Consider the following 14,680-nt stretch of genomic DNA (forward strand, 5'->3'; position numbering starts at 1 on the left):
TGGACATGTCGTCGGAGGAATGGGAGGGGGAGTTGAAATGGTTCGCGACTGGGAGGTGCAGTTGTTTATTGCGAACTGAGCGTAGGTGTTCTGCAAAGCGGTCCCCGAGCCTCCGCTTGGTTTCCCTGATGTAGAGGATGCCACACCGGGTACAGCGGATGCAGTATACCACATTGGCAGATGTGCAGGTGAACATCTGCTTGATGTGGAAAGTCTTCTTGGGGCCTGGGATGGGGGTGAGGGAGGAGGTATGGGGGCAGGTGTAGCACTTCCTGCGGTTGCAGGGAAAAGTGCCGGGTGTGGTGGGGCTGGAGGGGAGTGTGGAGCGGACAAGGGAGTCACGGAGAGAGTGGTCCCTCTGGAAAGCAGATAAGGGTGGGGAGGGAAAGATATCTTTGGTGGTGGGGTCGGATTGCAGATGGTGGAAGTGTCGGAGGATGATGTGTTGGATCTGGAGGTTGGTGGGGTGGTACGTGAGGATGAGGGGGATTCTTTTTTGGTTCTTATTGCGTGGACGGGGTGTGAGGGATGAGTTGCGGGAGATGTGGGAGACACGGTTGAGGGCGTTCTCGACCACTGAGGGGGGGAAGTTACGGTCCTTGAAAAACGAGGACAACTGAGATGTACGGGAGTGGAATGCCTCATCCTGGGAGCAGATGCGGCGGAGGTGAAGGAATTGGGAATAGGGGATAGCATTTTTGCAGGAAGGTGGGTGGGAGGAGGAGTATTCTAGGTAGCTGTGGGAGTCGGTGGGCTTGAAATGAATATCGGTTTCTAGGTGGTTGCCCGATATGGAGACAGAGAGGTCCAGGAAGGGGAGAGAGGTATTCGAGATGGTCCAGGTAAACTTAAGGTTGGGGTGGAAGGTGTTGGTGAAGTGGATGAACTGTTCGAGCTCCTCGTGGGAGCATGAGGCGGCGCCGATACAGTCATCAATGTTGATAGGAGGATGTATCTGTGCCTGTGTCTTTTATTTTCCAGGACCTGCCAGGCCTCGGAAAACCAGAGGTCAGTCATCAAGGTCATCTCAGCAAACAAAATGCATCATTCAGCATCCACCTCACTGACAGCTGTTGGAGTTGCACTATGATGAAGTGACAAAAAGCATAAATGAAACCGCATGTAGATGTGCAAGGCTGGCACAGGTTTTCGAATGGTACATTGAAGTCTTTGTTATTACATGAATAAATAGTCTTGTTCACTTTATTCATGTGTGCTGGATTGTCGGTCTGTCAAGACCTGGTCAGCAGTATGATCACCTGCAGAATAAAGACAGCAGAGGGTGTGAGAGAGGAGGTGGTGTTGCATTATTAAGGAGTCAGTTACTGCCACAAAGAGGGAAGATATCTTGGAAGGTTCTTGAAATGACACTTTGTGGATAGAAGTTAGGAATAAAATGGGGGGGGGGGCGTGGGTACAGTGCACACCTGGGAGTGTGTTATAGGCCCCCAAAGAATCAGCAGGCAACAGTGGAACGGATATGTAGACAATTCACTGAAATGTGTAAAACAATAATAGATAATTATATTACAGGATTTCAACTTCCCCGAGATTAATTGAGATAGTCCTAGTGTAAACGGTTTGGAGGAGGCAGATTTCTTGTAATCTTTATGGGAGAGCTTTTTTATATCAACATGAAGAAGGTCCAACAAGACATGGTGCAGTGCTGGACCTAATGCTGAGGAATGATGCCAGACAGATGTTCAAGGTAGCAGTGTGATGACATTTTAGTGAGAGCAACCACACCACTGTATGTTTTAAGTTTGTTATGGAAAAGGAAAAAGATGGTCTGCAAAAAGGGCTTTTGGATTGGGAGAAGCCAAAGTTCATTGAAATTAGGCAGGATCTAGCTAAAGTAAATTGGGAGCAGCGACATCTGGGTAAATCTACAACCGAACAGTGAGAGGCGTTCAAATAGGAATTGACGAGAACACAGGCCATCATGTTGTATTTAGGGTGAAATGTAACAGCAACAATCCCAGGGAACCCTGGATATCTAGGAATATTCAGGACAGGATAAAGAGGAAAAGTGAAGCCATTACCAGGTACGGAAGGAGCAAATTAACAGAGACCCTAGTGGAGTATAGAAAGTGTGGGGTGATCTGTAGTAAGCAGTCAGGAGAGCAAAAAGAAGTCATGAAAAGCACTGGCTGGCAAGATCAAGGAGAATCCAAAGATATTCTACAAGTATATCAAGGGGAAAATGGATAACCAGGGAAGTAATAGGGTCCATTTGGGACCAAGCGAACAATCTGTGCATGGAATGGATAACATTGATAGGGTGTTAAATGAGTACTTCACATTTGTCTTCACTCTGGAGAAGGAGGGTATATGCATAAAATTCAGGAACAGGGACTGTGACGTTCTTGAACAGATTGACACAGGGAGTGAGGAGGTATCAGAGGTTTTGGTGGGCTTGAAAATGGACAAATCCCCAGGTAGGGATGAGTTATATTCCAGGCTGCAGTGGGAGGAAATTAGAGGAGCTTTGACCTAGATTTTTAATTGCTGTCTGACTGCAGGGGAGGTGCCAGAGAACCAAAGGACAGCTAACGTGGTTATACTTTACGAGAAGAATGGTAGAAAAAAAAGTGAATTACAGACCAGTAAGTCTGACATCACCAGTAGGGAAACTACTGGAGAAAATTCTGAAGAAGAAAATTAATCTCCAGTTAGAAAAGCAAGGTTTCATCAGGGATAGTAAGCATGGGTTTGTCAGAGGAGGGGGGTCATGCCTAACAAATCTAGTTGATTTTTTGAGGAGGTGGCTACGTGTGTACATGAGGGTAGTGCAGTTGATGTAGTTTATATGGATTTCAGTAAGGCCTGCAACAAGGCCGCATTTGGGCAACTGATAAAGAACGTAAAAGCACATGGGATCCAGTGTAACTTGGCAAATTGGATCCAAAATTGGCATAGTGGCAGGATGGTGGTAGAAGGCTGTTTGTGTGACTGGAGGCCAGTGTCTATTGGCAAGGGAGTACTCAATGAAAGGCAGGACATTAGGAAGCTCAGAAGAACAGAGGGACCTTGAAGTACTGTTCACATATCTTTGAAGGTGGCAGGGCAGGTTAATAGAGTAGTTAAAGGTAAATGTTCCGTATGCCTTCTTATCAGTCGCAGAAAAATAATAAAAACAGGAGGTGCATTCACCAGGATGTTGTTTGGGATGCAGCATCTTAACTATGAAGAAAGGCTGGATAAGTTCAGGTTTTTTTTTTGGACCATAGAGGGTCAAAGGAGACCTGAGGTATATAAGATTATGAGGCCAGGGTGGATACACAGCAGCCGTTCCCCTTAGTTGAAGGTTTAATGGAGCATAATTTTAGGCTGGAAGGCAAGATGTTTAGAGGCAGTTTGAGGAAAAGTTGGTGGGAATCTGGTATGCACTGCCTGTTGAGGCAGGTAACCTCAAAAGCTTTAAAAAAAGTACTTGGATAAGCACTTGAAATATCACAACATTCAAGGCTATTGGCCAAGTACTAGAAAATATAATCAGTGTAGATTTAAAGTAACTATTTGTTGCTGCAGATTTGATGGGCTGAGGGGCCTTTTCTGTCCTGCATGATTCTATGTTTCTATTAAGCTGCAAGCCTGGATATGTGAAAGATGAGTGTTAACATCTGAGATTTTGTAAGACTGTAGGGGCCACAAAATTCAGATTCTGAAACAGGCCATTCAGCCTATTGTGTATGCTCTACTATTCAATGAGGTGATGGCTGATCTGATAAACCTCAACTCCACTTTTCTGTCTTTCCCTAAAATTCTTGATGCCCTTACTGATATAAAGTCTGTCTATCTATCTAAGCATTGAATATACTTCTCAGAACAGGAAATTTGGCATGTCCATAAGGTCCCTCACCAACTTTTACAGATGCACCATTGAAAGCATACTGACCGGGTGCATAGTGGTCTGGTACGGCAACTGCTCTGCCCAGGACTGTAAGAAACTACAGAAGGTGGTGTACACAGCTGAGACCATCATGGAATCCAACCTTTTATCTATGGAGTCTATTTACACAGCTTGCTGCCACGGAAAGTCGGCCAACGTCATCAAAGAACCATTGCATCCTGGCAATGACCCCCTACAACCTCTTCTGTCAGGCAGAAGATACAGTAGCCTGAACACACACATGAGGAGGTTCAGGAATGGCTTCTTTCTGGCTGTTATCAGAGTGTTGAATGGACTGTAGCCTCAAATAATGTAACCCACGTTGTAACCCGTATGCCTCTAAGTCATTTTGATCTGTACATCCTTTGCTTGCTGTGATCTGCCTGTCCTGCTCATAAACAAAGATTTTCACTGTATTTCAGTACAGGTGCCAATAAATCAATCAAATCAAAGAACATAACTTGTGGGAGCAGAAAAAGGCCATTCAGCCTGTTGAGTCTGCACCGATAACAAGCATAGTGTGGTGTTCCAGAGTACACTGGAAGGTTGATGGTAGATGGAGATGCAGAGATCCCATGGTCATAAGGCCCACAGCTGATAGCTTCTCAAAGCTATTATGATGGCTGGAATCTGTTCAGAATAAGTGACTTCTGGGTTTCCCTCATGTCTCTCTATATCCATCTGGTGCTGGAACTTAAAATATGGAGGCCTGCCTACTCTGATTCACCCTCCTCGTTGTATGGGTAGTGTGACTCCCCTACAACTGTATTTGCTAAGGCCTCCCATGTCTGTTGTCCAAGCTTGTGCAACATGCAGTGCACAGCTTATGAGATCCTTTGGAGACGTCTGTCAGAGGAATCTAGATAGTGGATCAGAATTTTATTAGGCTTGTGATATTATAAACTTCAGAACTTTAAAAGCTGATCATGGATTGAAGGAATCAATAAAAGATAAACAAAAAGAAGCAGCAGTGACTCTCTGGAATAAACTGTTAAGGAACAATGACAGACTGTTGCACAGAGACTGAAAGCAATTAGCTATGTCTTGGAAAGGGGAGTCATGATCACATAAACAAAACTCCTTTGACACCTGCTGAATGCTTTATTGCCGCAAAGGACAAGGAGTCCGCAGCAGAAGAATTTAAAGAGTTAATCACAGGAAAGCTGTGTCTTTGAACAGACAGTTAAGGCCAAATGTAACAAGGGACAAAGAAGTTACTTATGGTTAGGAAGCTAGCTGCCGTCTCAAGGACTCCAAGAGAATAATCAGTAATTTGGATGAAACGATTTTAAGAAATCATCAATATATCACCTCAAAGACCTGAAGGATGAAAATTTGTATAAGAATTGAATAACAGAATTCCTCTTTAGCAGAACACCAGAGAACAATTTTGAATAAGGATCAAACCCTGGACACTTCAGAGACAGACAGCAATTGGTGGGATTGTTGCAAAGTTCCACCATTAATCGGGTAATAGCGAAGTTGGTTTGTGAGGCTTAACTTGCTTCCTTGTGGGGTCTTATTTTGGTTGCTACATGCAATAAAGTTTAAATTATTGCTTCAGTACTTGATTGATTGTGAGATTTCTTAATAAGTAGCCATATTAAAGGTAACTTGCAGTGATTTACCCACGACAATTGCCGTCCCTGGGTGGTAAGAAGTTTGATAAGAAGTTACTAAGTTGCTCCAAAGGCAAACTTACCAGCTATGTATTCTCAGAAATCCTGCCTGAGCCTGATCTAAGAGACCAGCCGCCCCATATGACAGCCAGGAATTCAAGTGGATGGATGAGAGTAGACCCAACAAATTTTCAGGTTTATTTGGAACATTTAAATTTTTGTATTATTGAATTTGCCTTTGGAACTTTGCTTTGAAATCATGGTAGACAATTAACCTGAATGGGAGAACTTGGGTGAGGCATATTTGAATAAGAAATTGCTGAAGTGGATAGATTATTATGAAGCTTGTGATGTTATGGACCCTGGGGCATTGGATCATTTGTTAGAGTCAGTTAGTAAATCTGTGGGAAAGTGTGCACCCAAAGAGGATGGGCTGATGGGAATTTGCTGTCTTTTTGCAGAAACTCGGTATGTGAAACATGGGTTAAAGCAGAGAAATGCTGAGTTAAGTGAGTTGAAGTCAGAAAATGTGGAATTACAGTCAGAAATTGGAGAACTAAAACAGAAACTTGATGACCTAGAGACTGTCAGTCAGGAAAGGGCTGCTTTCCTGTTGGAAAACACAGAGTTAAAGGAAAAGGTTAAATCCTTAGAGATTGGCAATCGAGAGAAGATCGTTTATCTCTCAAATTATCAAAGTCAATTTCAGACAGCAAACAGAAATGCCAAGAAGGCACAGAGACAAGTTCAAGAGTCAGAAATTAAGACTCAGGAACTGGAAAGTAAGTATAAAGTTTTCTAGGTAACCCTTAAAGTACTTCATCAAGCACAGCTTGAGCAACAAGTGCAGAATGCTGACCATTCTAAATGGCAACAAGGAATTGGTGCCTTGAAGTTACAGCTTTCCAACCAGAGTCTTGCTTTGGGAGCCAGACAAAAGTTAGGGGATGAAAGGAGTGATCCCATTTGGGGATTGGTTAAGGGTGAAGCTGCATGTTTTTCAGTTCAGGGTAGGGACTATGATTATAATCCTGACCCCAGCGCCCTCAGATAAAATTTCCCTGTATCCACCTACACCAGTCTGGTACAAACCCAAAGAAAAGATAAAGATTTAATGAAAATCCAACAACACAAATGAGAATACAGGCAATTGACCAGTAATTGGGCATGAACCAAAGGTTTCAAAAGTGAGACAACAAACAGCAGAATGTGAAGCTAGGTTAAGCATGTGGGTAGACTCTAGAGTCAACCACGAGAAGAGCTAAGAGCGATCTCCTGGAGTGTCAGAGATGTGTGGTGACATGCTTTTCTGACACATTTTAGACTTAGAGGGACTGGAACAGGAATTTAGCGAAAGCCAGACCCCAAACCCAATTGAATCACATATCCCTGTGATGAACCCTGGAGACAGTAAAGAGGAATAAAACTTAGTTTGAACCGCAATCCTTTATTTTTTCTGATAAAGTAACAGTACCTTTGTAAAAGTATTTTAGGAGTAATAAATTGGTCAAAGTGTCTGTATACATCATTCCACCGGTAACAATCCTGATGAGTACAAATTTTGGAAGAACAAAATTCGAACTAAAGATCAGTGTCAACTGATAAACTGTAAATAAAAGCAGGAACTACCGTGATCTTTAATTTTTGAGCTTTTGATAAACTATGAAGCTGATTATTGGAAGTGTATTGCTGACTTGGCTTTTACAAGTGAAATATGGAGTTAGCAATTGGGATCCAGTGTTCAGTAGAAACACAGAGTAGTATATACATAACCAAACACTGATAAGTGCAGACTGACAGTACTGGGAGACATCTCTGCCCACAATTCCATGCATTAATTTTACAGGCAAAAGGAAAGGCAAGTCCATTTGTCCTGATGATATCCACAGAACTTCAGGTCACACTCACACTTAAAGCAGAAGCGTGTGTCCTTTAACAAAAGGAGGGCCCAGACGAGGGATAGATCTGTGAAGTACAGGTAGAGTGTGGTATGAAAATGTTCATCATGAATTGGTACCAGTTACTCTGAATCTCTCAGGTATTCGGAATTACCAGCATGGAGTCCAAAACCTAGCATTTATAAGGAATTGGTTAAGCGGTTGGTAAATCAAAACAGGCACACAACTGAAAGGAAAAACAGGAAATGCAGAAGTTTGACAGGGGATGCTGCAGGCATTTATAGACCAGGCATTTCTACAGTTCATGACATAGATATCAGCATTCTAAGTGATCAATTAAATCAATTAACTTCTCAAATTAAAGGTATACCAGATGCAATGAACGTCAGGCAGGGAACACCATTTACAATGCTATATTTCATATTGTTAACAACTTAGAATCACACCCTGGTGCCTTTAACAAATTCATCACAAAATCATAGAACCTTCCAGTGTGAAAACAGACCATTCGGCCCAACAAGTCCACCATGACCGCCCAAAGAGCATCCCACCCAGACCCATTCCCCTAAACCTGCATTTCCCATGGCTAGTACACCTAACCTACACATCTCTGAACACTGTGAGTAATTTAGGATGGTCAATCCACCTAACTTGCACATCTTTGAACTGTGGAAGGAAACCAGAGCACCTGCGCGGAAGCCTGCGCAGACAGTGGGAGAACGTGCAAACTCCACACAGACAGCTGACCGAGGCCAGAATTGAACCCACGTCCTTGGCACTGTGAGGTAGCTGTGTTAATCACTGAGCCACCATGCCAGAATCAGGAAAGAGTGATCAACATCAAAGAAATGTAACTTTGCATACTACATGCAGCAATTGGGATGTTAGATCAGTATAGAGAAAATGTAAATCAAATTAAAAAGGGAGAAGTTCCCATATGGGTTGATGACACTAAATTAAGGAAATTAGCTGATGAGACAGGAACTTTAAGTAAAATTTCTATCTGTAAGCTAACAAGATCGACAAAAGTATGGTCTAATGATTCATGTATGGGAGGCAATGGAATTGGTCTTGTATTAGGCATACCCTGTTATGAAAAATCATTAAATATTACTAGAGTACAAAATTTTAGAGTGATCCAAAACACCATCTGAATAAGAGTTAAGGAGGTTCTATCGTACACGGTAGAAAAGGGAGGGAAGACTTGTCGGGACAGCACTTAAGGGATGCCAAAAGACCGAAAAAACAATTTTGTCCCTATCCTTTTTACACAACTGGGCTAGCCACATGGGGTTTTGAGTCCAGCAGTAATGAAACTGTTAATTATACTCTTGAATTTTCAAGTACCACTCAAGACAACATAGTCAGAGTCGGATATGCAGGCAAAGAAGAATACTGCCTTTAAAAGAGTCTGATTATCATAACCTGTCTTGTCCCATCACTGATTCAATATTTTGCATTTATCCTCAAATGCCCATGCACAAGGGAACAGTGGAATTTGTTAACATCAGGAAGAGAAAATCTGGGACTTTTGATGTGACTGATTCAGCTAGAGAAATGGTTATGTCTTTTTGGCAAAAATACAAGGTCCATATTGCCCTAGGAAGGGAACGTTTGTACGAAATAAAAGGGATTTTGAGAAAGGCAGACTGGTTACATATTAAGCTTCAGCAGAATAGTCACAGATTCAAGACAGATATTAAAAGCATTAAGGAAGGTTCTTGGTAGGACAATATTTGGAATTGGGGAAGTAACATACACATGGTTGGGTGGATTTATATTATTTCACAATTTGCTGTAGTTCTGTTAAGACATGATAATCTTAAAGCTGCAATGGGTGAAGCATAATGCATGTTTATTACTCTATTTTTTTGCATGTTTATTTCTTTGTGCATTTTTATTACTCTTGTGATTTATTTACAGATCATTATTCTGTAATTTATTTATTGATTTGCATATATCTGTACCACATAATGAAATGGTGCATTCTTAAATAGTGCATGATGTAGCAACTCAGCATGGATATGAACCAATACAGTGGAAAATGGCTAATTACTAGTGTTTGTTCATCATATTAAAAATAATAAACAAAGAGGAGGGACTGTGAGATTATAGACTTCAGAACTTTAATAACTGATTGTGGATTGAAGGAATCAACAAAAGATGAACAAAAAGAAGCAGCAGTGACTCTGTCTGGAATAAGCTGTTAAGTAACAATGACAGACTGTTACACAGAAACTGAAAGCAATTAGTTATGTCTTGGAAAGGGGAGTCATGATCACATAAACAAAACTTCTTTGATACCTGCTGAATGCTTTATTGCCACAAGGGGCAAGGAGACCACAGCAGAAGAATTTAAAGAGTTAATTGCAGGAAAGCTTTGAACAGACAGTTAAGGCCAAATGTAATAAGGAACAAAGAAGTTACTTCTGGTTAGGAAGCTAGCTGCCGTCTCAAGGACTCCAAGAGAATAATCAGTAATTTGGATGAAACGATTTTAAGAAATCATTAATATATCACCTCATTGACCTGAAGGATGAAAATTTGTATAAGAATTGAATAACAGAATTCCTCTTTAGCAGAACACCAGAGAACAACTTTGCATAAGGATCAAATCCTGGACACTTCCAGAGACTGGCCACTATTGGTGGGATTGTGGCGAAGTTCCACCATTAGCAAAGTTGGGTTGTGAGGCTTAACTTGCTTCACGCAATAAAGTTTAAATCACTGTTTCAGTACTTGATTGTGAGATTTCTTATTAAGTTGCCGAATTAAATCTAACTTGTGGTGATTTACCCAAAACAGGCTGATGGACTGCTCTATTGTGAAGCCACAGATTTATTGAAGTTCAGCTTGACTGGGATGTGAGGATTTCTGACTAATGTCTTCAGCCAGAGAACAGGATGCTGCCTTCACAACTTTAAAGAGACAAAAACATTCCATGCTAACAGCCTGTGTGTTCTCTGGTAACAGTGAACCATCCCCAGTTGAATCCCTTCTTTGTCTAATTAAATAAGCTGTCATATTTTAACTGCTTCATCTTAAAATCAAACTATTTGCAAATTGCTTACAGTTATTGACTGCCTGTATTAGGTAATTGTGATCACAAACCCCTAAAATCAACAAGTCCAAAGATGAACTTGTACATGTTGACAGAGCGTGGAAGACTGCAGCTCTAACTTGTGTCAAGGCTTCACACAAGGCATGGAGACTATTCTGTTCAACATCAAGTGGTGAAATGACAGTGGTACCTACGTTAATGGAGCCTCTGGTGGAAACTTTGATATGCTGCCGGGCAGCTCAAATGGCTGGCATCTTGACTTTGGAACCACTGATGATGGATGCTTCCAGATTGTCATTTCAATCTTATTTGATGAGCTATTTTCATTATAAAAACAATTGGTGGTAATGGATTTGTTCGGAACTTCCACTTACCTGCTGGTGATTCTGAGTGCTCCTCTGGCACTTTTAGTGGCGTCAATATGACACAAGGTATGGCCTTGTTCATCATCATCGAAACACCAATCCTCCGCTTTTGTTGCTGCTTCAGTGCCTATTAATTACATAAAAATCAAAGCAGGAAACTTTCAGTCACAAACTCATACTTTATTTGCCTTACACAGTTTTTTTTTCTCAATAACATGATTATCGCCTTAGTGATTAGCTATAACACCTTTACTCAGCATTATCAAGGGTTTCCATCAGATTTGTCAGAAAGCCAATTATCTTAATTCAAGCCTTTCTATATTTTTTCTGATAACAATACTGCTAGTAGCACTAATGCCTGTCCAACCTTTAAATAGAACATTACCATTAAGTGAAAGCATTTTTAATCTGAGGATTGCTTTCTCTGCTCCCATGGGAAGTCTCTCTTGTAGATGTTCACCATTTACTTGCTGTAAAAGCTGTTCAAGGATGCACACCATGTCAGGGCTTCCAAATGACCACATGATTACATTTCTGCCTGACTGTCAGAGATCTGAGCGAGGAGTTATTCCTGCATGTTCTAGGGTTGCCAAATACAAATGAAAGCTCTAATACTGGCTTGTACTGCACTTCTACTGCATTTGAGCATGACCCAGAAACAGTATAATACTGCAGTCCGCCCTATTTAAGATTGTTCTGCTTTAAAGTCATTAACAGGGCTCATATCCTATACTGCAATCTTAAATTTGCTGGCGTTCCATCTTGCTGTCAATCTCTTACTTGTTGTCAACCGTCTCACTGTCAACCCTCTCTCTTGCTGATAATCTTGATCACTCCCTCACTGTCTCTTACCCTGACCCTCTGGTTGCTGCTGACCCTCCCTTCATCGATCCACCTCATCACAGCAAATCCTCCCTCCCAATGATCCTCTTGGTCATTGCCAATTTTTCTTCTCACCCATCATCATTTGCTTCATCTCTAAAGCTGTAGCTTACCCATGCAACTCAAAATTGGCTTTTCTGTCTCTTGCTGTTTATCTTGTGTGCAGTCATTTATCGTGAGTGTTCAGATGGAGACTGACCAGAAGTGGCAAGAGTTAGATTCAGCAAGAGGGAGCTTTTCTTTGGGGGAGTGGGGTGGTCAGTGATCACAATTGGTGGTAAGCAGGGGGATTGGGGAGCAGAGAGGCAATAGCTTGCACATATCATCACACAGGGAGTGGTAGAGAAGATGAGTTGGCAAGGCAGTGAGCCAAAGAGACAAAGTGTCAGTGTTAAGTAGAAAGAAAACGTCAGCATATTTCTTTTATATTTTAAAATTTGTTTTACTTTAAAGTATTTCATTTATGAATATAGGAATTTTGAATAGTGAGGCATTTCAGCTTGCAGGCTATAATATTTTACATTTTTTTTTCTGATGAGAACGATCTTACATAACCCGATTAAAACTTTTATATTTGTCATAATGCAAAATCTGAAATAAACCAGCAAGTGCTGAGAAACTCAGCTGGACTGGCAGCATCTGTGGAAAAAGAAACAACGATAGTATTTTCAGTCTAAACTTACTTTTGTTTGGAATGGGAAAATCTGATTCACTTAACTTCATTTTCAGGAACGTAACTAAAATGTCAAATGGGTCCTACTGTCCTCCCACAAACTCAGAAAAATGTAATAGAATTCTGCACAAAGTAGAAATACTGTTCTAATAGTAACTAAATGTTTGGAGTATTCCTGCACTTCTCCAGTTCTAATCAATATAAGGGTCCCCCACAAAAATTAACAGTATCTGACATAGACCTTTTTAATGCTTTCACCCATAACCAAGGAAAACCATGTGATAAAATTCTTTATGTTACATGTCACATTATCATGCATTTTACATTAAAATGCCACAAAAAAGAAAGTCATCAAAAGATACGATGATCCATATTTCACAGGTGTCTGCGTTGGGACCACACCTTATTCCAATATACATAAATGATCTTGAATTCAAAGATCAATCTTAAATTTCATTAAGCAAACCAAATTGTGGATAGGCCAAATTGTGATGATATGAAAGACTGGAGGTGTAGTCTCAAAAAACTAGCAGAGTGGCCAAATAAATGCCAGTCACAGTTCAGTGGATACCTACATCTTGAAAGTAAGAACAGAGAAAGGAGCAGGGCAGCAGAGAGAACAATTACCTTAATTCCCAAAGTGATGATAATGTGCAGTAGTACAGATTCATTCATAACAAAAAATGTCCATGTTTTTATGTCTATCACTTGTACTCCCCAACTGATACTGGTTAGCTGACCAATTAATCACTCTCCACCAAGTGTTGAAAGATTAGCAAGGGATTCAACCTATTCAACTGAAAGTCTTATGGCACTCATCATTCTTCAGAAGTCAAAATTTTAAGTGTCAGAAGCTATAGAAAATTGAAAGTCATTATTATCTGTCAGGTTCCTATTTGGCAAGGGGTCATAGGATTAACAAACAGATGGTAATCTACAGAGAAACAATTCTTCTTTAAGTGGCTCAGGCTCTACCATGAGTAGTCAGCAATTAGATACTGAATATTAAATGCAGGTCAAATTAGAAACACACATCATAAATAGGCACAAAAGGAGTTACTATGTGTGATACATAATATGATGCTTTTGTACTTTAAATAAACCACAGTGGACATGAAAGACCATTTGAGGGGGACATAACTTGGTATGGGAGGGCATGAGTTGCCGTGGGAGGGTATAGATTGGGTATGGGCAGTATGAGGAGGTGTAAGGGGTGAGGACTCAACAACCTTTCTGTTTTTATTCTAACAGGAATGCAGTCCCACAACACCAACGTGGGCCATTGAAACAGCTCGTGCACAGGACAGCCCTTGTGGTACATCATTTTTCAGGATTGGCTGACTTGGTTGCAGTCAGCACCTACCCACCTTGCACCCCAACAAAAAAAACAATGAAAATCCCTACATTGAATGCACTTTCCCCTGAAGTGGGCAGGCTGAGCCAAAAAAATTCCAGTCTCTTGCTACCTGCCTTGAGGATGAATTCCAAACTTCATATCTGAAACTAGATTGTGAATCTTCCTGATTTTTTTGAAGAATTTCTGAATGATTTTCTGAAGAAGGGTCCTGACCCGAAACATCAGCTTTCCTATTCCCCTGATGCTGCCTGGCCTGCTGTGTTCCTCCAGCTCCACACTTTGTTATCTGTTAATCTTCCTGTATTATTCTTTAAATTTACTCTTGGGACGTGGGCATCGCTGGCAAGGTGAGTATTTGTTGCCCATTCTTAATTATGCTTGGGTTGTGAAGTCCATTTCAGAGGATGAATACGAGTCAACCACATTGCTGTGGGTGTGGAGTCACATGTAGACCAGACTGGTTAAGGATGGCAGCTTTCCTTCCCTGAGGTACCTTTGTGAGCTAGATAGGTTTTTAATCACAGTTTAATGATAGTTTCATGGTCAGCATTACCGAGAAGAGAGTTTAGCTTCTGCCAGCTGCTAAGATGGGATTCGAACCTGACTCCATAGAGTTATGGTAGGCCTTTAGATTACTGGTCCAGTGATATTATCTGCACACCCTTTTTCTTTCTACTGCGGAGTTAGGGATATTCTCTGAAGTGTTAATGTTTAAATCAGACAAGAAAAGTAGTTCAGGCTGCAAGATGCACATTGCAAACAAATAGAGTCTTATCAGAAATCATAGTAAACCTAGTTATACATTGAATCAGAGATAGTAGGAACTGCAGATGCTGGAGAATCCGAGACAACAAGGTGCAGAGCTGGATGAACACAGCAGGCCAAGCAGCATCATAGGAGCAAAAAGGCTGACGTTTCGGGCCTAGACCCTTC

The 14,680-nt window shown here is 41.2% G+C and overlaps 1 protein-coding gene across 1 annotated transcript in view; it reads right to left on the bottom strand.

The window, feature by feature from the left end:
* The window catches only part of LOC109911668 (ASXL transcriptional regulator 3), a 269,254-nt gene that overhangs the window by 127,801 nt on the left and 126,773 nt on the right, over nt 1-14,680 (bottom strand). The window contains exon 7 of the mRNA XM_048596328.1: nt 10,845-10,962. Within this exon, the coding sequence (XP_048452285.1) occupies nt 10,845-10,962 (118 nt within the window). The remainder of the gene's footprint in view (nt 1-10,844; nt 10,963-14,680) is intronic.

The sequence above is a fragment of the Rhincodon typus genome, chromosome 4 (assembly GCF_021869965.1).
Source record: "Rhincodon typus isolate 14 chromosome 4, sRhiTyp1.1, whole genome shotgun sequence".
Lineage (NCBI taxonomy): Eukaryota > Metazoa > Chordata > Chondrichthyes > Orectolobiformes > Rhincodontidae > Rhincodon > Rhincodon typus.